At 47.2% G+C, this 23,717-nt stretch overlaps 1 protein-coding gene across 2 annotated transcripts in view; it reads left to right on the top strand.

The window, feature by feature from the left end:
* The first annotated feature begins 682 nt into the window (after window positions 1–682).
* FAM120A (family with sequence similarity 120 member A) overlaps window positions 683–23,717 on the top strand; it is a 111,507-nt gene continuing 88,472 nt past the window's right edge. Inside the window, exons 1-3 of one of the 2 annotated variants that reach the window (XM_014797002.2) lie at window positions 683–1,331; window positions 19,403–19,649; window positions 22,839–22,921. In XM_014797002.2, the coding sequence (XP_014652488.2) occupies window positions 858–1,331; window positions 19,403–19,649; window positions 22,839–22,921 (804 nt within the window). In that variant the 5' untranslated portion in view covers window positions 683–857. The remainder of the gene's footprint in view (window positions 1,332–19,402; window positions 19,650–22,838; window positions 22,922–23,717) is intronic. The other variant, XM_004442734.3, reaches the window with a different exon arrangement.

Raw genomic sequence — 23,717 nt, 5'->3', positions numbered from 1 at the left:
TGACCAGCCCCAGGGACCAGCTGGCCCTCCTCAGGTGATGGGACGCCAGGGATGAGGACCGAGCTTCCTCAGGTGACTGGCTTCTGGGGACGAGGCCTCCTTGGGGTGACCATCCCCGGGGGACGAGGACGGGGCCTCCTTTGGAGTGATCGGACCCAGGGAAGGGACGAGGCCTCCTCAGCGACCAGCCCCGCGGACAAGACGCGGCCTCCTAGGGTCACCGGCTGGCTTCCCGGGATGAGGCCTTCTCGGGGTGACCAGCCCGGGAGGACGAGGACCGGGCCTCCTCAGGTGATCGGACCCGGGACGGCACGCGGCCTCCCGGGGTGACCGGCTTCCGGGCGGGGACCGGGACGGGGACGGGACGCGGCCGCCACCCCGAGGCCTCCCGGACGCCCGCGCAGGCCCAGCGGCGCCGCTTGGTCCGCGCGGCATCCCCTCCCCGGGCTGTGCCCGCGGCCGGAGCCGGGGTTCGGGGTCTCGGAACTCGGGGCCCCGGTCCCGCGTTCGGGGTGTCGGAGTCCGAGATCGCGGCGCCGGGCCCGGCCGCCGGCCGCGCCGCCGCCTCTCCGCCCCTTCCGCCGGCCGCGTGCGTCAGCCCGCGCGCCCCGCCCGCCGCCGCCGCCGCCGCCCGCCCGCCCGCGCGAGGCCGCCTCAGCCTGGCCCGGGCCTGGAGCGGCGCACGGCGCAGGTCCCTCCCCGCCATGGCCCTGGGAGGCGGCAGCACATGGCGGCCGCAGCGGCCATGAGCGCGCCCGCCGCCCGCCCCGGCCCCCCCTAGAGCCGCCGCCGCCCGGCCCGCCACGGCCCCGCCGCCCCCGGCCCCGCCGCCCCGCCGCCCCGCGCCCGCCGCCGCCATGGGCGTGCAGGGCTTCCAGGACTACATCGAGAAGCACTGCCCGAGCGCCGTGGTGCCGGTGGAGCTGCAGAAGCTGGCCCGGGGCAGCCTGGTGGGCGGCGGGCGGCAGCGGCCCCCGCACACGCCGCTGCGCCTGCTGGTGGACGCCGACAACTGCCTGCACCGCCTCTACGGCGGCTTCTACACCGACTGGGTCAGCGGCGGCCAGTGGAACCACATGCTCGGCTACCTGGCCGCGCTGGCCAAGGCCTGCTTCGGCGGCAACATCGAGCTCTTCGTCTTCTTCAACGGCGCGCTCGAGAAGGCGCGGCTGCACGAGTGGGTCAAGCGGCAGGGCAACGAGCGCCAGACGGCGCAGCAGATCGTCAGCCATGTCCAGAACAAGGGCACCCCGCCGCCCAAGGTCTGGTTCCTGCCGCCCGTCTGCATGGCGCACTGCATCCGCCTGGCGCTCATCCGCTTCCACGTCAAGGTGCGGCCGCGGGGCGGGGGCGGGGGCGCGGGGGGCCGGGGTCAGGGGAGGGCGACGGGGGCCGGGGTCGAAGGGGCCGGGGTCAGGGGTGAGCCGGGGTAGGGGGGTCCAGGGGTCGCTCGAACCCGAGTCAGAGTGGGCTGGGGGCGGGGGCTGGGGACCGAGGTCTGGGGGGCTGGGGTCAGGGGGACCAGGGTCGCTCGAATCCGGGGTCAGGGTGGGCCGGGGTTGGACTGGGGTCAGCGTGGGCCGGGGTCAGGGTGTGGGGTCAGGGTCTGGGGGCCGGGGTGAGAGTGTTCTGGGCGCGGGCCGCAGGCGCCCCTCTGGCCTCTCCGTCCGCCCGGCCGCAGGATGGACGCGCGGCCTGGAGCCCGGCGGCTGCGAGCGCCCGGCCCACCCCTGCTCCGGGCCCGGGGTCGGGGGGCGGGCCGGGCCGGCCGAGCACCTTAGGGCCGCGGGTGGCTGAGGGCCGGGCGCGGAGACCCCGGTGTCTGAGGCGGCAGGTCGCTGAGCTGGACTCCCGCGGACCCTCGTTTCGAGTTGAGCAGTGCTTGGACAGCAACAGGTTTCTCGTGGGAGCAAGTGCGCGAGGGGGGACAGGAAGGGCCCCCCGCCAGTGGGGGCGGATGGAGGCCTGCCCGCTGCCGCCGCCCCCTGCCCGGGCAGTGACCTGGGTGAGGCCTGCGGAGTTGGCCTCCTCTTGAGAAGGCAGGGCTGTGTCCAGGTTCCCGCTAAGAGGGCAGTTTTAGAGAAACTGTCTGATGTGTGTTAGATTTCAAAGAATAGTAAAATTGGACGTGTTGGCATTCCGTCAGTTCTGTGACTTAGAGTCTGCCAACAGCGTCGGGTTCTGCGTGTCTGCTGTGACAGGAGCAGTTCGAGTCAGGGCCAGTGGGAAGCGGTTTCCAGGACGTGTTTCTGCACGGGGAGGCCTGGCCGCTTGCGCGGTGCGCCCGGCGGTCAGAGGGGGGCTGTCGGCGCCCTGCCCTGCGGCGGGGGCTCCCGGCGGAGCCCGGCCCGGGACAGCTTCAGGACCCGGCAGGAAGGCGGGGATAACACGCAAATCAGTGACCCTTGACTGGAGTTTCCATTGCTTCCTTTGTCACCGTTTTTCTTTAAAGTTTTTTGGGGGCTCTTGGCTTTATGGCTCTTGCCGCTCTGAGGTCTTCCAACTTGTTTGTTCTTCCTTTATTTCTGCTTGAAACTGTGCTCCAGCCCAAAGTTTGTGAAATTCAAACTCTTCTGACTGCCCCGACTGCCTGTGCTGAGATGGTGGTGGTGAAGCCGAAAGTGATAGCGGAAGTCCCACCCCGCTCCTGCTGCCATTGGCGGCAGGGTTTTCACGGCTGCGGGTCGGGGCTGCTGCAAGGGCGGCGATTGGTCCGTGAGCGTGGCGAGCACGGTGTGCGGCGCCTGGGGAAGCTCGGGTGAGGGCCAGGGGCAGCGGCGGGCGTCTTCTGCCCTGAGCCCGGGCTCCGGAGAAGTGAGGCGGTGCCGGTGCCCGATGTGACTCGCCTTCCGAGGATGACACAGTGTTAGCGGTTTCATCTTCTTGTTCAGAGATGGAAACTACCGCGGAAAAGAGGGGATGAGCTTTCTCTGGTGGCTTTCAAAGGAGCGCTGTAAATCTTAGGATTAGATTCTGTGTGTATACGGTCACTGTCTTTTGAAAGAACTGCTGAATTCTTTTTCAGTTGTAAAATTTCTTTATATTTGTCTTTGCACCCCTGAGAGTGTCTCACATACCAACTAGTGCTCAGAATTTTGACCAATGTGTGAAAAAGTATTTGGAAACTAGATTTAAACTAGATTTAAGATCATTTCTTCCACTTAGGTTTCTATAATTATTTTGCTTTAGATAAGCTTTTAGCTTCTGATACAGAATCACAATGTAGTGTTAATTGCGCAGATTAGTATAGTAATGACTCAATTATCTGGTGGTCACTTACCTGGCAGCCTCCCCCTTTTGGAAAATGCCTAAGAAATTTAGCTATCAGAAACTTCTCAGCAGCCAAATGAGAGGTCAGGAAGTTTTGGTACAGTGAACAAAGAAAGAAAAAGCTTTCTCTTTCCTCATTGAAGAATCAAGCTCTCTCCTTTTCAGATGTAATTCTGATAAGTTTAGTTATATATTTCTAAACTCAGCTTGAGAAAAGTGCAGAGAAAGGCTGCCAGAGGCAGCAGCACCATTAATAGCAAGAAGTGACACTTCACATGGGAGAAGATAAAAAAGCTATAAAAAGCAGATGTGATTCTAGGGCTACTTTAGGAAACGGAAAACAACCCTGTGTACTTCAGTAGCCTTTGAGAGTACAGTATTTATTCTATAGGGATGATTTTGAGTCAGAAAACCTTGTGTTCGGTGTTCTCTAAGGGAGTGAAGCAGTGTGTACTGTTTTTAAAAGATGCCCATTAAAATAGTTAAGTAAATTAAAACCATGATGACCTATCACTGGTAGAATGGCTAAAATAAACAGTACCGACAATACCAAGTGCTGACAAGCATGCTGAGCAACTGGAATTGGCCCCTTCTGGTGGGAATTCAAGAGGGCACGTGGTACACCCCCCCTTCCCGCCCCCGGGAAAACAGCTCAGCAATTTCTTATGAAGTTAAACATACACTTGCCATATGATCCAGCAGTCCTGCTCCTCGGTATTTACCTAATGAAACTTGTTCACAAACTGTACTTGAATGTTCCTAGCGGTTTTATTCATGATAGCCAAAACTGGAAACAGCCAAAATATCCTTTAACAGGTGAATAGTTAACCTGTGGTCCAGCCATACCAGGCCGTACTACTTAGCAGTAAAAAGGGAGGAACTATTGATACATGCAGCAACTTGGGTGAATCTTCAAGGCTTTACGTTGAGTGAAAGAAGCCAGGCTCAAAAGGCTTCTTTATGTGATATTCTCCTCAAGATAAGACTAGTGATGGGGACCAGGTGAGTGGTTGCCAGAGGGGAGGGGCAAGGGTGGATGTGAATATGAAGGGTTGGCAGGGGGGAGCTTTTGGGGTGATGGAACTGTTCTGTATCCAGATGGTGGTGGTGGTAACATGTTTTAAAATCATAGAACTATACATCAAAAGTAAATAAAAGTTAATTGTACTGTATGATAATCAGTACTTTTTTTTAGGAAAAAAAGGTTAAATAAAAATTGACCGGGGCTGGCCCAGTGGCACAGCAGTTGGGTTCACACGTTCTGCTTCGGTGGCTTGGGGTTCGCCGGTTTGGATCCTGGGCGGGGACCTACTCACCGCTCATCAAGCCATGCTGAGGTGGCATCCCACATAGAAGAACTAGAAGGACCTACAACTAGGATATACAACTATGTATTGGGGCTTTGGGGAGAAAAAAGGAAAAAAAGAAGAGGAAGATTGACAACAGATGTTAGCTCAGGGCCAATCTTCCTCAAAAAAAAAGTTGACAAAGGAATTGACACAAACACCTCACCATATATAATGTTGGGCATATGAGGCATTTCTCTTAAAAAAATCTACCATCTTACTGGCCTTCTCTAGGGTAAACTGGCAGAAAGGCTTAATTTCCTGTTAACTTTGCTTAGAGAAACCTTTTTTGACTTAGAAGAGTATGCCTTTGATAGAGCAATAATTGTATTCTGTAACCATTAGAAGTTGGCCCACACATCAGCTGGTTTTGTTCAGGTTCTTAAACTGCCTGGCCTGGGCTTGGCTTCTTCTGGTTACCAGGAGCGTTTCCTCTTGTGTGCCTTGAGTCAGCATAACCTTTGAAACTTAGTGAGGGACTGATGTTTGTTTAAAAATCTTGGTGGCGTTCAATCCCTAGAGCTTCCCTAGATGTTTCTGCCACAGACTTGTGGTGTCAGTGTGTGGGTTTACAGCGCGGTCCTTCAGGTCTCGTGCTGGCTCGGTGCTCTGGTGCCTGTACTTCGCTCTTAAGTAAGGCAGTGCTCCTGTTGTAAGTCACGGGGAGAAGGTAGCCATGCATTCGACTATGGCTTGAGGTTTTGGGATGATGATCTCTTTCCTTGCGTACTTGATGGGGTCAAGGGGACTAACTTGTAGGGTGCCAGGCCCTTGCTAGGTCCCCTCTCACAGTGCTGTCTTGTTTAGGCCTCATAGTGTTTCATTACCCTCTTTTATATGGGAAGAAACGGGATTGCTGATTAAGCGACATCCGGGGACAAGTAACCAGGAACCTCTTCAAGAGGGAAGTGCCACGCTGAAGTCAAAGTTCAGTTTCATTGTGTAAGAATGCTTTGGGTGTGTGCCTACCTGCAGTTCACTCCCAGGTCAGATCTGATAGCAAAACGTCTCCACTGCTTTTTCCAGGTAGAATGGGAGCGGCATAGTTTCTATCCAGGAGACACTGAAAACTAGCAATATACCTTCTTCTTGAAGACCTCGAATTGACCAGGGAGGACTTATGGTTCAAAATTGACCACATTATAACTCAAACCAGTCATCCACTTAAAGTTCTTATTTTACAATATCTGTTTTCTTCCAGTGTACCAGTTTTGTGACTAGCTTATTTCACTTAGCCTAATGTCTTCAAGGTTCATCCATGTTGTAGTATGGTGTCAGAGTTTCCTTCTTTTTTAAGGCTGAATAGTACTCTGTTGTTTGGGTGGACCACATTTGATTTATCCATCCATCCGTCGATGGATGCTTGGGCTGCTTCCCCTTTTAGCTATTGTGAATAATGAATAATGCTGCTGTGAACGTGGGTGTACAAACATCTGTTCAAGTCCCTGCTTTCAGTTCTTTTGGGTATATACCCAGGAGTGGAATTGCTGGGTCATTTGGTAAATCTATGTTTAATTTCTCGAGGAATTGTCATACTGTTTTCCACAGCAGCTGCCTACATGTGTTTTATATCGTACATTATACAATATATTATATATTATTACAATATACTTTTAATTTTTAACATTAATGTGATCACACAATACATTATTCAGCAATTTGCATTTTTTATAATGTAAAAAATCTTTCCATGTCTATACTTACAGTTCTAGTTCTTTTTAATGCATGCATGGTATTCCATAATTTATCCAACCCTCTACAAATGGTGCACGCACACATGCTCGGTAGAGCCAAGAGTGTGCCCATTTTAAAAGCCTTACAGGACTATAGAGCCAACATTGCCAGACCTTCAGATTTTTCAAGAAAGCCAGAAATCCAGATTTTTATTTGAGATTATCCCATTTTAAAAATACCATTTAAACCAAGCAAGATGGGCTCCATGTTAGATTTAGTTCCTGAGCCAAGTTGTGATTTCAGCACTGATCTTTATCAGCCATTATCACCCTTGTCTAAATGTCTTTCCTTTTTTTCTTAGTTTAAAGTTAGACTTACCGAAACCCACTTTCTCTTCCCTGCCTCGTTGAACCCTTCTGATGATCAAAGTGCTTCCATTTCCTGGGGTTACTGAAATAGGACTTTCCATAAATGCCACAATTCTCTGGACCTTCTCCATTACATACTTTTCCTCCTCATAATCCCTTTTGAGGTTACTACTATCCAAATATTCGTTCAACATCTGATAATTTCCAAGGCACACTTTCACTGTCCTCAAAGACTTGAGCAGGTGGTTTTACGTACTTAGAGATCATTTCCACCATGTCCCATTCCGCACACAGACTGACTGTTCTCATCCTTAATCTGGCCTCAGAGTCCTCAGCTTGGACTGTATAATTAGTGGGAAAAGTGACACCACCTTTAAGACTTCAAGCTCTGTGTCTCCTATACAGCCTGACCCTGCTGAGCGAGGCTTTGTTCTCCTTTTCCTTCCCACCAGCCTCTATTCTCCCAGTCCCTTCTGATCTCACTTTTAGCCCTAACTGGTTTGAGCCTTGTGGTCACCCACCTCAAAGTAACACTCACCAACCGGGAGCCATCATTTCACCCTCCCATCCTGCCAGTCCCTGTAGTACGTCACGTCATCTCTAACCCAGCAGTCTGCTTACCCTTGTCTTCCTTGTTTCCAGTCCTCCAACATGTGACCCCACCAGCTTTACCCAAGAAGTCCAACAAGTGCTTTTGCAAACCCATTGGTGGGTTGTGAATCCAAATTATTGGGTGTGTACCAGCATTTAGAAAAAATGATATAGAATAAAATAGGACAAAAAGTAGAATGCAAGACACGTCCTCAGGGTAAATATCATTTTCTTAAACTGTGGGGAGTGGTCAGAATTGCTTGGGTCCGACTGGGCCGCACACCCTGTGTCTCACTGGTGTAGCTCATCTCAGGTAGGTCGCTCTTCTGCCAACGACTTGAAAAAAACCATTAATCCAAATGCCTCATTTGGATTAATGGCTGTCAAACCCTCCTATGATCTGAACCCGGTCCACCTTCCCTCATGCTTCGCAGTTCCTCTGCTGTTGTTATAAATGCTCCCGACCAGACGGCTCACTGTCTCCCCAGGAAACGCCCAACTTTCCACCTTCTGCCTGTGTCACTCCCTCTTGTCTAACTACCCACTTCTGCTTGTCAGAATTTTACTTCTACTTCAAAGCCCATCTCAAGTGCCAGCTTCTGTCATGGAGCCTCTTCCGATGTTCCCAGAGGTGGCCCAGGGACGCTCGCAGCGCTGTTTGTATTCGCAGTGGTGGTTCCTGGGTCTGCTCTAGCGTAGCTGCCTGCACATGGACTCCCTGCTAACTGTGAGCTCCCAAGGCCGGCTGCGTTCCTCTTCTTATATCTCCTGTAGTGTAGTCTGAGCACTCCACTTTTTAATCACGTATTTGCTTTGTTCTGTTTACACAGGCAGGCAAATTTAATTATTTTCTTTCAACACTTGATCAGTGACCATTATGAAAGATTTATTTTCTTACCTCAAGTTTCTTATACTCTCTGCTCTGACTGGTTCCCAGTGATGATTCATTATCCCTCTAGGAACGTCAAGTGCCGGTTACTGGCCAGCATGGAGGAGTGAACATAACAGGAAAGGATGGGATCCTTCAAGGAGCTCAGTCTGGTGGCGGCCTAGCTCACCTACGTCATTTTCCCATGTCAGCGTTTGGGACTTCCTTTGATGCCGTAGGACAAGCTGTTTAGTCAGTGAAGACCAGTGAATGGTTCTCCGAGAGGGGTGGTTTCAGCGATGTCTAGAGACATTTTTGTTGTCACAACTGAGGGCGTGCTGACTGCAGGCATCTGGTGGGCTGAAGCCAGGGCTGCTGCTGAACCTTCTACAAGGCACAGAACAGCCCCACAGCAAAGAATTATCCGGCCCCAAAGGTCGGTAGTGCCCAGGCTAGGAAATCCTGGTGTGAACACATCAAAGAATTCTAAGCTTTGCGCCTTGGTAAAGCTGTATGAATGTTTGAAATAGAGATTTCTAAGTACACTAGGAAGAAAAGTAATCAGAAATGCAGCTTAGTTTTCTAAAGTAAAATACACACATGTACACACCCCATCTCCCACATATTCCTGCACCCCACATCACTCTTCATTTTGTTTTATACAATGGAAAGAAACTAATTAACACATACTAGACATTCCAGCCTTAGTAAGCCATCGACCATAGGAGTAAATGCTAGATACCATGTAATATGAAGAAGAGATGCTTTATTTTTTTTATTGAGATAGAAGGACATATAATATTTTATTAGTTTCAGGTGTACAACATAATGATTTGATATATGAATATATTGTGAAATGATCACGATAAGTCAACATCCATCACCACACGTAGTTACAAATTTTTTTCTCACGATAAGAACTTTTAAGATCTCTCTTACCAACTTTCAAACGTACAAGACAGTATTATTGACCGTAGTCACCATGTTGTACATTTCATCCCATGACCTTTTTATAACTGGAGGTGTGTACCTTTTGACCCCCTTCACCCATTTCACCGATCCCCCACCATGAAGAGGAGATACTATAGAATTTGAAAAATGAGGGCCGACCCCGTGGCTTAGTGGTTGAGTGCGCGCACTCCGCTGCTGGTGGTCCGGGTTCGGATCCCGGGCGCGCACTGACACACTGCTTCTCTGGCCATGCTGAGGCCGCGTCCCACATACAGCAGCTAGAAGGATGTGCAGCTATGACATACAACTATCTAGTGGGGCTTTGGGGGAAAATAAATAAATAAAATAAAATCTTATAAAAAAAAAGTTGAAAAATTAGATTTATTTTCCAATGGATTTGTAGACAGAATTTTCTAGATAGAAATATTAGACATAAATGATCAGAGTTTAGATAAAAATATTCTAAAATTCTCCAAATGTCTCTATCCAGTTAGGATCGTTTATTTCATTTTTTTACTTATGTGTATGTTTTCTCTAGACAGTAAGTCATGTGATGACCTCGCATGTTATCCGGCTCTTAGAACATTACCTGGGTATAGTAGGTGTTCAGAATATATTTGATAAGTGGACAAATAAGTCAATTTCAGACTCACCAGTTACTCAGGCCCTTGTGCAGGGCAGTGTGATGGCAGAAAGAATGTAGAATGTTTAACTGTTCAAACCCATACTCGAGTCACTTCCACGGATAAGTAGTCTCGGCTTGGCCACCTGGCGCAGCGCCTTGATCTTTGAATAAGCCCTTTATGTGTCTTAACTTAGGATCTGCGTTGAAGACTTAAAGGGGTGACTGCTTAGGGAAATTGGCTGAATTTAGGCACCTTTTCTCCCTCCTTATACCTGGTTCTATCAACCATCGTTTCTAGGCATCTTAGGGCCAGTCTAGGGTTGAACTGGTCCTGAATTATCTGCAAAGGTAACCGTAAATCTACAATAGTTAAGGATCTGTGACCTGTAAATGTGATCCCTTTGTGCCCTAGTCACTTGGCATTTCCCACTTGTCTCTGGAATATATCAACTTCTTTGGAAAGACTGAATCTACCATGTTGTTGGTATTTTGCGATTAGTGTAGGAGAGTGTGCTGGAGGGTGTACTGCTGGAGGGTTGAGTTTTCAGAGGTCTGGAGTGCACTGTTTGTCTTCATGAGCAGAGTGCTGGCCAGTTCAGACAGGGAGGGCCTCACTGCACTGCCTGGATGAGCACAGGCTCTGTGGTTTTCAGTCTCTTGCAACTATGTGAGCCATAAAATATTTCAGTAAGAGTTTGCAAGTGTCACCGTCTTGAAATAAATTGTATCAGTCTGAGATTCATTTTCCTAAATCCTAAAACTTAAATTTTGATGTATTATTGTATTTTGGAATTAGATTTTTAACAAGAATATTGCTAGGAGTTAGCTGAGTCATTAGGAGATTAATATAGTAGGCTAAATAGACACTGAGTATAGTATTGGTGTTTTCTTTCACTCTTCTTTTTATCTTTTTATTTTTAAAGTTTGTAAAGTTTAATTTGCATTTCTTTTATGACATCTACTCTCTTGTTTATTTAATTTTTTTTGGCAGAGAAAGAAAACAGTCTTACTATTGAATAAGCATTGAAGCAGACTGTAATCACATCACAGGCAGTCTGCTAAAGAGATTGCCAAGAAGAAAAGCAATCTCACCCTTTTATATAGCCCGGCAGATACAGTCCATTACACGCATGCTAATGTCATTATCCAAATGAAAAATAAAACTTCTGTCTTTTGACAGGTAGGAAGTTATATCTTACAGCCGAGTGCCTAGGATTCCTGAGAAGACGGGGAGATGGGGTGCCACTCTCTTTTTATTATATATTTAAGAATTTTTTTTAATTATGGTAAACTACACATAACAAAAATTTTATCATTTTAACCATTAAGTGTAAGTTCAGTGGAATTAAGTACATTCACACTGTTGTGCAAACATCACCACCATCCATCTCCAGAACTTTCTCATCCTCCCAAACTGAAACTCTGCCCATTAAACACTCCACATACCCCTCCCCCAGCCCCTGCTACCCACTATCCGACTTTCTGTCTCTATGGGTTTGACTCCTCTAGGTCCCTCATATGAGTGGAATCACACAGTATTTGTCCTTTTGTGACTGGTTTATTTCACTGAGCATAATGTCCTCAAGGTTCATCCATGTTGTAGCGTGTGTCAGAGTTTTCTTCCTTTTCAAGGCTGGATAATGTTTCATTGTATGGATAGACCACATTTTGCTTATCCATTCATCCACTGATGGATACTTGGGTTGCCTCCACCTTTTGGCTGTTGTGAGTAATATTGCTGTGAAAATGGAGGTACAACTACCAGTTTGAGTCCCTGCTTTCAGTTCTTTTGGGCATCTACCCGGAAGTGGAATTGCTGGGTCATGTAGTAAATCTTTGTTTAACTTTCTGAGGAGCTGTCATTCCATTTTCTGCAGCAGCTGCGCCATTTTCTATTCCCACCAGCAGTGTATGAGGCTTCCGATTTCTCCACATCCTCGCCAACAATTGCTTGTTTTTTTTTTTTTTTGTTAGCCGTCTTAATGGGTGTGAAATGGTGTCTCATTTATGGTTTTGATTTACATTTTCCTTATGATTAATGAAGTTGAGAATCTTTTCATGTGCCACTCCCTTATTTTAAAAGAAAAATTTCCTTGCTTTTAAGACCACTGCAACCAATTCTTATAGAATAAACAAGAGGTGTATAAGGTAAGACACTCAGCTCTGAGTTCAGATTTCCCGAGGGGGAGAAATTTCCTTTCAGAGACATTGCTAACGTGTGTCAAAAACATTTAAACCGCCCTTTTAAAGTAAGCAATGACAATAAAAATCTTCCACCAAATGTGAGTTGACTTTTATGTTCTCCTTCTTCTGCTGGACTCGAGTAGGGAGTAAGTAGCCTAAGTTTTATCCTCCTAATACCTAGTGACTAGTTCAGCTGGATAAAAGTCAAAGCCGGATTTTTTTTTAAAACAAAAGAATTCAGGTCTACTCATATCCTCTTATGTTCAGGTTGACTTATATCTTTTAAATCTGGTAATTGGCTGGAGGATGTGTCATAGTACTCCCTGAGAGGGTATAAAATTATTCTAAAGAAAAACGGCATAGAGTATTTTTTCCTTTGTGTCAGAAAATCTGTTTATGACAACTCATGGTGTTTCAGGTCCTGCATGAAAAGTACGAAGAAGCAGATCTTTTGTCACATAGCTCACTTAAAAATAAAGAGTAGCTGACGTGTCGAGCACTCATGATTTGTGGATGATTCAGAGCTGTGTACACGTAGTAACTCATTTGAGCATCACAGCAGCCCTGTGAGGTAGGGGTACTGTTATTTGTGTAGATGAAGAAATGGAAACACAGAAAGTATCAAGTCGGCACTGGAGCTCACCCTCCTGGTGCCAGAGACAGACCTCACCATATGGGTGCTTCTTTACTGGGGATTAGGTGTAAGGAACGGTGTCACCTGTCCATTCTTACGGGACTGTCCTCATAGCTGCTTTGCATCATTAGCAAATAATTAACCCTTGCAAAGTAAGTTTGGGAATTTTTTAGTCATTATTCCTTGTAATAATACTGAGTTTTGATGTATCTGCCTTTTAATTTTTATTTATTTATTTTTTGCTTGAGGAATATTAGCCCTGAGCTAACATATGTGCCAGTCTTCCTCTATTTTGTATGTGGGTTGCCGCCACAGCATGGCTGATGAGTGGTGTAGGTCCATGCCCAGGATCCGAACCCGCGAACCGGGGCCGCTGAAGTGGAAGGAGTTGAACTTAATCACTACGCCACGTGGCCAGCCCCAGTATCTGCCTTTTTAATGATGAAACTTAAAACTATTGAGACAAAAAGATTTACTTAGGATTCCGTGGCAATATATAGGAGCATAGAATTATCCCCAACTAAGTACGAAGTACTTCATTAGGACCAAAAATGAGACATTTTGCCAGCTACCAGAGCTTTTTCACACTGACTGTATCCACCATATGTCTTGGGGATGGACGGGTGGAGGGCTGAGGGGAGGTGTTTCGTGGTTCCCGTGGCTCCTGCAGCACCTGGCAAGAGCAGAGTCAAACTGCTGTGTGTGCAGGACCTCTAGGATCTATCTCACTCTCTTGACCCAAAGCTGCATTTCGATGTGGGGTGATGGCAGCACGGCAAAAATCTGTCAAGGCTTGGTGCCTTTAAGGTGGTGGGTGGTCCCTGGTTACCAGCCAGGGTCTGCACTTAATTCCAAGTCTGGCTCACTCTGGGTGGGAGGCTCCACCCCTTCTACTACCCCCTGCAAGTATGTGGGTCTCAGGCTCAGTTCTTCAGCTTGCCTTATACTTTTTGGGAGTTCAAATTGAAATACTCTTTCCAACATTGTATTTAATAGTTTTTACTCACTTCTAAATTAGGATTAACAACTAGACATACCAGTGTCATTGTACGGTGCCCAGTCCGAGCCAGGAGCTGGAAGGCCGGAGAGTCGGTGAGAGTAAATAAGAAAGATGGAACTGGGGGCGAAAGGCCTTCTGACTAGAAGACAGGACCCTCTCGAAGGGGGACAGGATGCTCTCGAAGGGGGACAGGATGCCCTCGAAGGAGGACGGGCAGCTGACGCTCTGTCAGACCCTGCTTCCCCTAAGTGGAATCTCTGGCATTTAATTTTTTAAAAATTTTTTAACATTTTATTTTTTATTTATTTTATTTTTTTATTTATTTATTTTTGGTGAGGAAGATCAGCCCTGAGCTAACATGCTAATCCTCCTCTTTTTGCTGAGGAAGACCGGCCCTGAGCTAACATCTATTGCCAATCCTCCTCCTTTTTTTTTCCCCAAAGCCCCAGTAGATAGTTGTATGTCATAGTTGCACATCCTTCTAGTTGCTGTATGTGGGACGAGGCCTCAGCATGGCCGGAGAAGTGGCGCGTCGGTGTGCGCCCGGGATCATGTGCGCACTTAACTGCTAAGCCATGGGGCCGGCCCTCTGGCATTTAATTTTTATTTTTAATCAAATAACTACCTCTCAAGTTGTATTTTGATACAACCCAGACCTTCTTCCTGTCCCCCTCAAACCTTGCATGGAGTCTTCACCAGCTTCAGTCCTCTGCCCCGCCTACCAGGCTCCTGGACATGAGTCTGGAGGACTTGTTTGCTGGGCCTCTCACTGATGTTCTTGGTTGGTGGGCTTGCTTCATTCATTCTTAGGTTTATAGTTAGCCTAATCCCGTCTGCGCTAGGCTTTCCTGCTGCCCTTAGTCGACTGGGGAGAGTTGTGTTTTCATGACACAGGCTCCTAGAGCCTTTGCTGTTCAGGCCTGTTAATCCTTCGTTTGCCTGATGAAGTAGCTTAGAGTAGTCTTTCAGCTGGAGGCTTGTAGACTGTTGATTTTTTTTCTTTTTAAAATAATCTTCTTAACTTTGGAGTAATTTTAGGTTTATAGAAAAGTTGCAAAGGTGGTACAGAGAGTTCCCAAAGATCCTTCACTTGGCTTCCATGCATGTTAACATCCTACGAGCTAGTACAATTATCAAAACAAAAACATTAGCATTGCTACAGTACCATTAACTGCATGATGGACTTCATTCAGATTTCATCTGTTTTCCACCAGTGTTCTTGTCGGCTCCAGGACCCAATCCAGGGTACCCTGTCGCCTTTAGGTGTCTCATTTCCTTAGTCCTCTCTGGTCGGGCACAGCTCTTCAGCCTCTGCTGTCTCTGGCGACCTCGACACTTCTGGAGTACTGATCAGTATTTTGTAGGCTGTCCTCCAATTTGGGCTCGCTGATGTTTTCTTGTGATTTGAGGAGGACTCCCCAGAGGTGCACTGCCCTTCTTGTCACACCATCCCATGATGGTGTCTGTCGGGTGTCTGCTCTGTGATGTGACTGCTGTCCCCTTTGCTGTTTGGTTCTTTGGAAGAGGTCATTTAGTCAAGTTGAGGGGTGGGAATAAACTTCACCTGTTGGGGAGGGATTTCACATTATTTGAATTCTTCTGTGGGAAGGATTTGCCTCTTCCCCCTTTATTTTATTCCAGCATTTGTTTATATCAGTGTGGACTGGTGTATTCACTTTGTACTTTGGGTTACAGCTCAATGCTATGTTATTTATTTTGTGGCACAAGTTCTTCTTGCTTTGGCCATCTGCGGGCGTCTTTTAGGTGGGGTCCCGTGTCCCTCTGACACGCCTCATCCTGCCTTTTGTGAGCGCCGTCTTCCTTGCTGGCACCACAAGGTAGATGCTCTGGGCTCCTCTTGGACCTGCCTGCCCTCCATCCCTCATTTTCCTCAGTGGCCCTGGTTGCGTGTAGCGGAGAGCAGTATTTAGAAACCAGATTGGGGTGTGGATGTTCTTGCTCCTGGAGTGTCACTGCTTCTAGGCCCTCGGCTGACAGCTAGAGATGGATGTGTGTAGACTAACCCACCTGTACACACTTACCTCTAGTGACTGCAGTGTGGTCCCCTACATGCCAGTTCCTGCCGATGACTCCACGGCCAACCCAGCACCACAGGGTCAGGCTGGCCTCCTCCCTCTGTGCATTTGTAACCCCGCCTCCTCCGGCGAGTCACCTGGCTCATCCACCATCCGTTTGCTCTAGCCTCACACGAGTGACGTGGTTTAGCCTTGTTCCCCCACACCCTTGCACCCCTGTGAGACACACATTACCAAGGAGAGTTCAGGGTCTGGGTGTCTGTCCTCAGGTGGCACTGCTTCCACTCAAAACATTGTTTTCCAGAATTACCTAGGGCAGCTCCCCCTGCCCGCTCAGCGGGATTATTCCGGTGCGATACATTGTCAGTCTGCATTCTGTCCTGGCACCCTGACATCCTGGCTGATTTTTAAAAATTTGCGTACACTAAAGTTCATTCTCTGTATGAGATGTCCAGTTGGATGAGTTTGGACAACGCGTAGTCGTGTTGTGCCCACCCCCAGACTGTGGGCTCTTCCCTCTTCCTTCACCGACAGAGTTTGTGGCCGTGGCGGCACCGCACTTCTGCCGTGCACCTCCTGGAGAGAATCGCATCTCTGTCCTTGTGGCTTGAATGCCATGCTGCTTTTCCTCAGGTAAAGGCATAATGGGTTTTAACGGTGGGGAAGAATACGAGCATTTTAGAAGTTGAAGGAACTTTAAAGTCCATTAATTTTACATTCCTAGCTGGGCAGATTGGCATTAGGCCAGAACTGGAACCTGGACATTTTGGATCTCCTCCCTGTCACTGTGCCTCAGGGCGGCTGAGATAGGAAGGATAAGCCAGAGGAGGGCCACAGAGGAGGGGCACAGACTGCTGGCCCTGCTTTAGGTTTGAGATCTGTGCCTGTGGGCTTGGTTCCTTTATCTTTTGTTCTAGAAGGTTAATCCTAGCAGGCACGGATTTGTTTAATGTTAGGTGTGCCTTGGGGAGGAGTAAGGTATTGTTAATCATTTGCAAATTAGTGTCCTGGTGAATTATTAATAGTTCATTCACTTTGCTTTCTTTTTTTTTTTTAAAGAATGCATTAGTCCTTTAAATTTTTATTTATTTATGTATGTATTTTTTCCCCCCAAAGCACCAGTAGATAGTTGTCTGTCATAGTTGCACAGCCTTCCAGTCGCTGCACGTGGAACGCGGCCCCAGCATGGCCGGAGAAGCTGTGCGTCAGTGTGCGCTGGGATCCGAACCCCGGCCGCCAGCAGCGGAGCGGGAGCACTTAACCACTAAGCCACAGGGCCGGCCCTCACTTTGCTTTTTGATGCCAGTCTCAAACCTAACGTGCTGAATGAACACAGACTGGCGTTTGGGGCGGTGGGAGCAGGTGGTGTGGAGAGCTCCACACTCCGCCGAGGCCGAGGAACACGCTGCTACTGGTTGGAGTAGACCTCAGGAACCTCTCTAGGTAGTTTCAAGACTCTTTCGGGGGGCCCACCACGGGACCCCAGCGTTTTTCATTCTTTCGGTGCTTACCGCGTGCTGGGCGCCGCGCTCCACCCTCGGTCCGCGAGTGAGCGAGCCGGCGGGTCCTCGAGGCCGCTGAGGCCGCTGACGGGAGGAGCGTCTGTCCCAGCGCGGCCCGAGGGCCGTGCGGCCTGGCTTGTACTAGTGCTGCTTCAGCTTTTTAGACCTTTTTCTTTTAAAAAAGTTTTTTTTTAAGCATGATTGCACTACCCTGGCACAGTTAGGTTGGGCTTTGCTTTTTCCCTTCCAGTCTTCTTGCGCAGACCCGCTTACACGTGGTTGTAGGGACAGAGTATTGTATTCTGAAGCGCTTTGTTGACTGTTTTGTGTAAGCTTGCCCCCCAGCCCCTTCGTGCTGACTCACCTTTCATCCGAGTCCACCGCGGGCCCCCCCCCCCCGCCCGTGCTCCCGGCCCCCCGTGCTGCCAGCCCCCCTGTGCCGCCGACCCTCCGTGCTCCCGGCCCCCCGTGCTCCCGGCCCCGTGCTCCTGGAGGTGTTGATCGGGCTCTGGGTTCTTAGGCTGCAGTTCCTGGAGCGAGGTTACTGGGTCTAAGAGCGAGGCCTTTTACAGCTCTGGAAACGCGCTGCCCGTCGTTAACGACGCCTGCCCCAAGAACCGCCCGCCCCACCCGGCGCCTTCCGGTCCTCACCCGGGTCCTCACCCCGCTCCTCACCCCGGGTCCTCACCCCGGGTCCTCACCCCGCTCCTCACCCGGGTCCTCACCCCGCTCCTCACCCCGGGTCCTCAGTCCCGCTCCTCACCCCTGGTCCTCACCCCGGGTCCTCACCCCGCTCCTCACCCCGGGTCCTTACCCGGGTCCTCACCCCGGGCGAGGGGGGTGGGGAGGCTGACAGTGTGCTCGGGGAAGACTAGCCCGTCCCCCTGGGCCACTCTCGCTGGGAGTTGGGCAGAGCCGGGCTCTGAACCGCCCTCGCCTCAGTTCCCGCAAGAATGGGTCAAATATACATCCTGATCCGCGGCGCCCAGCACCCACGTTTAGCTCTGCCTGTCTCCCCGCGGGGTGTCTGTCTACCGAGCGAGCATCCAGGCTGCCCTTTCCAGAACTCCTCGGAGGGCCCGCGGGGCGACTCAGTCTGCTTTCGTTTCGGGGCTGATTAGGAGGTCGTGCACACTTATGTTAAAGATGTCTGGCAAAGAGCCAGAAATGGCTGCTGATTTCAGAATGCTCTAAGACACCACTGTAAAGATAAAGTTCTACGTAGAAAAGTGATTTGAGGTGGAGAGGTTGGGCTTGGAGGTTATCATTTCTAGAATGTGAGAAGATGAAGCTGGCCTCATTTTAGACTTTTTTTTAAGTATGCTTTTGTATTTTGTGAAGGTACAGTGTTTTTAGATTAAAGGATAAAACAGCGTTCTCCTATTCTAAGACATAGAACATTAATTGACTCATTGGATGTTGTTTTTATTTTTTTTCTTATAGAGTAAAATTTTTTATCAAAATATTTTTGATAATTTTTATCAAAATATTTATCAAGAAAATGCAGAAAATTATTTTTCTTTTAAATATACATCTTTGAAAGGTTTGCTTTGCCTCTAAGTGAGATTTCATTATAATTAACTTTCCAACAAAATTTGGTGACCACTTCTGTATGAAAGTCAGTGAGAAATCAGAGCAGCTCTGCAGTGATATCCAGTGGGTTACTTTGACCACTTGAGGTTAATTTTTTTGCTGAGAAGCATTCGTCCTGAGCTAACATCTTTGCCAGTCTTCCTCTATTTTGTATGTGGGTCACTGCCACAGCACAGCTGCCAACAAGTGGTGTAGGTCTGTGCCTGGGGACTGAACCTGGGCTGCAGAAGCAGAACTCGCCGAACTTGACTGCTAGGCCACGGGGCCTACCCAAGACTTAGCTTTTATTAAGAAAAAAAATCCTTCTGATTGTTTCACCTATTTGACACATTTGATCTCCTTTGAAGAAATTGCTTTGGTTTCATTGAGGGTGGCTGATGTGTCTCTGTCTCTTCCTTTGCACTTCTTCATTTTCCTCTTGTTTCTTTTTTTACCCCCCCATCTTTTCCTTCAAAACACTGTCCCAAAGATAAGCTGGCATTGTGTATTTTGAAGCAGGGTGATCTTTGCACTTGACAAGAAATCGAGAATGAATTTGCAGTGTGGATGGGATCTTAAGTTACTGACCAGGAGATGCTGTCCCTCTGGGATTTCTTATTTGAGCAGTGTGCTACACGCTTTATGATGGCTCTTTTGACTGTGTGGCTTTCCTGGATATTTTCATATCTGGAGCGTGCAGGATCTGTACAGGCATGTCTGTGCATCGAGCGCGTACTGCAGTGGAGCTGGCCCCTGACAGGCATTCTTCTTACTTGCACAGGTTGCGCAGAGCATCGAGGACCATCATCAAGAAGTGATCGGTTTTTGCAGAGAAAACGGCTTCCACGGCTTGGTTGCGTACGACTCTGATTATGCGCTGTGCAACATCCCCTACTACTTCAGTGCCCACGCCCTGAAACTGAGCCGGAACGGGAAAAGCCTCACCACAAGCCAGTACCTGATGCACGAGGTGGCCAAGCAGCTGGACCTGAACCCAAACCGCTTCCCCATCTTTGCCGCTCTGTTAGGTAGGTGGGCAGTGTGAAAACTATTTCGTTTTATGGGGAGTTCTGTACTAGGAACATACTGATCGTTTTAAATCGCAGTGCTGGAATGTTTTGGATTATGTCTTAAATTTAAAAGAACCAGGGAACGGGCTCCTCCTCAGTGGCATTCCTTACTTGGTATTATTTTTTGTTGTTGCTGATGATGGGCTTTTGTTCTTAAGTGTTCATTTATGTGTTGTTTTGTCCAGGCCAAAAAACTAATTTTGTGAATAAATTCACTTGCAGTTTAGGGGCAATAAAATCTGAAAATCACAAATGTTAACACATTCTCACCATGAAAATTAGACGTTTAAATCTTTGGCGTATATTGTGTTTATTATAGAAGAAAATATGCTATGAAGTTAGCGCTGTCACGTTTTCCCTCATTTTAAGGACACTCACTACTTTCCAAAGGAAAACAACAAAAATAACCTATCTTACCTTGTTTCCAATGCCTACATTTTAAGTAAATGTATAAATGTCTTTAAAAACGCCCTTGGAAGAATTCCTTATGCTGAATATACAGAAAGGATGAAATCTTGTTTTAACTAAAGTTTTATTTTTTTTTACTTTTTATTTTTTTGTGAGGAAGATCAGCCCTGAGCTAACATCTGCCAATCCTCCTCTTTTTGCTGAGAAAGACTGGCCCTGGGCTAATATCCATGCCCATCTTCCTCCACTTTATATGGGACGCCGCCATAGCATGGCTTGACAAGCGGTGCGTCGGTGCGTGCCTGGGATCCGAACCTGCGAACCCTGGGCCGCCACAGCGGAGCGTGCGCACTTAACCATTTGTGCCATTGGGCCGGCCCCTAAATGAGGTTTTATATATTAATTTCTTTCAAGTTAAAAATAACTTTCCAATAGGTAATATATTTACCTGTCACTTTATGTCCGCGCTTTATAGTTGTTTCCTTTCTTCTCTCTTCTGTCTGCTCCTCTGCCTTGTGCTTGCCTTGTGTTCCTGTGTCTCGAGCTACTTGAATAGCCAGCTCTGGTTTGCAAGAACTGTGTCCACGATATGAGTAAATGTGTTCTGAGTGAGGCCCTCCGTGATTAAAACCCAGGACCTGCAATGATGGGATTGGGCTGTTTGGGGCACAGGCCCTTTTTGAAAGATATGTGGTCTCCAGCTAAGTGAGACCTTACTATACTCTCTCAGTTTGTTTGCTGGCGAGGTTAGCATCCCATCCAATTGTGTTTAAGAGGGGAATTATATTGTGGGTTATTTTTAGAAATTTCTACTTATGAGATTTTTATAAACATTCCAAAAAAGTTTTACATAATTAGAAATTATAGTGAGGGAGCCAAATTTTCCACGTACTGTTTGGTGATAGCATTTCAAATTGTATAAGAATCAATCAACAGAATTCTGATTTCACAAGTTGTCTTATTTATTTGGATCTAATCTCGAATATGGGTCTTTAAGTCGGTGCTGGCTGTTTTCTGTGTTTTCTTAGAGAACTCTTGTGACTTGGGATTTGGAGGATTAAAACTCATTTTCTAAATATGCTTTCATATTTTCAAATACTAAAATAAAAAGGATGTTTCTTCTGATGTTAAAAGTGATTATGGGGATGGGCACATTATGAAAAGTTTCATAATTACTTAAATGTCATACAGAATGACTTGGGCATGTTAATTGACTGTAGAAGAATAGGAAGATTGTATGCTTTTAGAATATGGATGCCTTTGCTAATTTTAGATGTGGAAGGATATTTGTTTATCTTATTTAAGAAACATTGAATATATTTCTTGGGAGATAATGCCAATGCATACTCTTCTAGCTAAATTATTTTGTGAAATTTTAAAATAATTGAAAAACGGTAGTAACATTTGGATAATTTAGTAATGAATTAGTTTAGGGCTTGTAATTTCTTCAAAAAATTTAGGCAAGTTACAGGTAAACTCCTAATTGGGTGATCATTTTTATTTTAGATCTTGTGTAAAAGTTTCAGTGTCTTCAAATGAGAAAGATTATTTTTCTTTTCCATTTTGTAATAGAAAGTGTAGCTTTATAAGTAGTGTTGTTGTAGAAAAGTTGGACGGAATATTCATTTAAATATTTGATCCAAGTTTTACTATTACTGATGGTAGAATTGGCTTAATATTTTTTCAGGTAGAAGCTTGGAAAACATGTCTTTCTACTTCATTCTTCCCTCACAGTAAGGTCCTCTGCGGCTCACGAGCAGAGGAAAGTAGTGCAGAGCTCTGTATCTGGGCTTGCAGGACTCGGCTCTGTTCCTCTGGACATCGTGGCGGTTCAGTACTTGTGTGTTTAGAATATTATGGTTAGCAGTGTTGCAGATGATCTCACCTTGTTCCACTGCCTGTTAGCAGCTAATTAATGAATACTCTCAGTATGGAGGTAATTAAATTGTAATATAAAGATCACAGAATTATCTAGGAAATTCCTGCTTTTCAATTGCATTGAGATAACTAACATGCTAATGATGTTAGTATATCAGACCTCCAGGCACTTCGGTAAAGGGAGCGTGTCCCCCAAAATGCAAATTCTCAGCGGAATGCAGTTCTTGTTGTGACAAAGCCCTGGTGACAGGGTGCACAGCTGAATGGTCCTCCTTGTTGGTGGTGTAGTCTGTGCTTTGTCACATCTATTTGTGGGTGGTGATGGAAGTTACAGGAGGAGGGTGTCGATCCACGTCACAAGCAGCGGTCATTGTCACTTAACCTGGCTTAGGGAGATGTTATGACTGCACAGATTCCGCCTGTGCTGTTGAACCTTGTTCACAGAGCGCACTGTGAACCATGGGCGTCTCACGAACAACTGAAACTTGTATCAGAGTCGGGATTTGGCACCCCGGCATTATCAGACTGACCTCAGTACTTTGCTGGGAAGTTGCTGAGGTTTTTATGTGGTTTGCTCAGTTTGAATGCTGTTGGAACTACTGGAAATTCATCTTGTACTTGAGGCAGCTGCAAGAAGTCAGCCCGCTGCGTATTGCTTTATATTAAAAGATGAAGAAATAGTCTCAGTTTCTGTGTGGCAGTTTCATGTGGTGTGTCAAACGAGGTGGTCCTGAGAAGTCGTATTGCAAAGTCTGAGACAAGCAGACAAAGGTAATGTACAGAACATACATGCAGTGATGTTCACTCTCCCTGGTGTCGCTCATGACGATGGCTTTTATGGCATCCGTGTTTGTGTTCCAGGAAATCACATTCTACCTGATGAAGATCTGGCTTCCTTTCATTGGAGTTTGCTTGGTCCAGAACATCCACTAGCCTCACTTAAGGTACAAATTCATTTCATTTCCAACATTTGTAATCATCAACTGTTGATTTTGCTATGACTTATGTAAATAATGTTCCTTTATTGTAGAAGGAAATATGCCACAAAGTTAGCAATATCCTGCTTTCCCCTGGCTTCAGGATCTGCACTGCTTAAAAACCAACCTACCTTATCTTATCCCCAGCACCTATATTTTAGGGAAATTTATAAATGTCCTTAAAAATTCCTTGAGAGGAATTCTTCATGCTGTGTACCTAGAAAGGTAGAAATCTTTTAGCTAAAGCTTTTATGTATTAATTTCCTTACTTACTAATTATTTCAATTGGTAATAGAGTCATCTGTTATTCAGATCAACATGTTAGCCTAGTTCGATAAATTTCATGACTTTCTTACTAATTGTCCAAAATTATAAAAGTCTAGTTCAGGCTTTAATGCTTTTTGAATGATGGAGGAGACTCAAGTTCATTAGAGAAATGGTCCATTTGTACTATTGTATTAACACTTAGTATTTATTTTCTTATCTTCCCCCTTCCTGTTTATGAAAGTACCTTAACTTTGGTTTTCTAGAGGGGAGGTCTGCGGTTTGACGTGAGCATGACAGTGGATTGGTGTGAGCCACGGGAGACCTAGACTTGAGCTTAGGGGTGGCTTCCTGGGATCTTTGGAATCCCGTTGCTGGGTGAACGGGCTCTGTATCCTCTGCTGTTAGCGTTGGGACTAGAGTCACTGTTCGTTAGGTGGGGACTGGGAAGTCGGGGCCTCGGTTCCTCACAGTGAAGGGGGGTTGTGTGGAATGATTT

Source organism: Ceratotherium simum, chromosome 20 (genome assembly GCF_057802395.1).
Source record: "Ceratotherium simum simum isolate JZ-2026a chromosome 20, ASM5780239v1, whole genome shotgun sequence".
Taxonomy (NCBI): Eukaryota; Metazoa; Chordata; class Mammalia; order Perissodactyla; family Rhinocerotidae; genus Ceratotherium; species Ceratotherium simum.
Note: the sequence above shows the minus strand (reverse complement) of the source record. Positions and strands in the feature narration are given on the sequence as shown.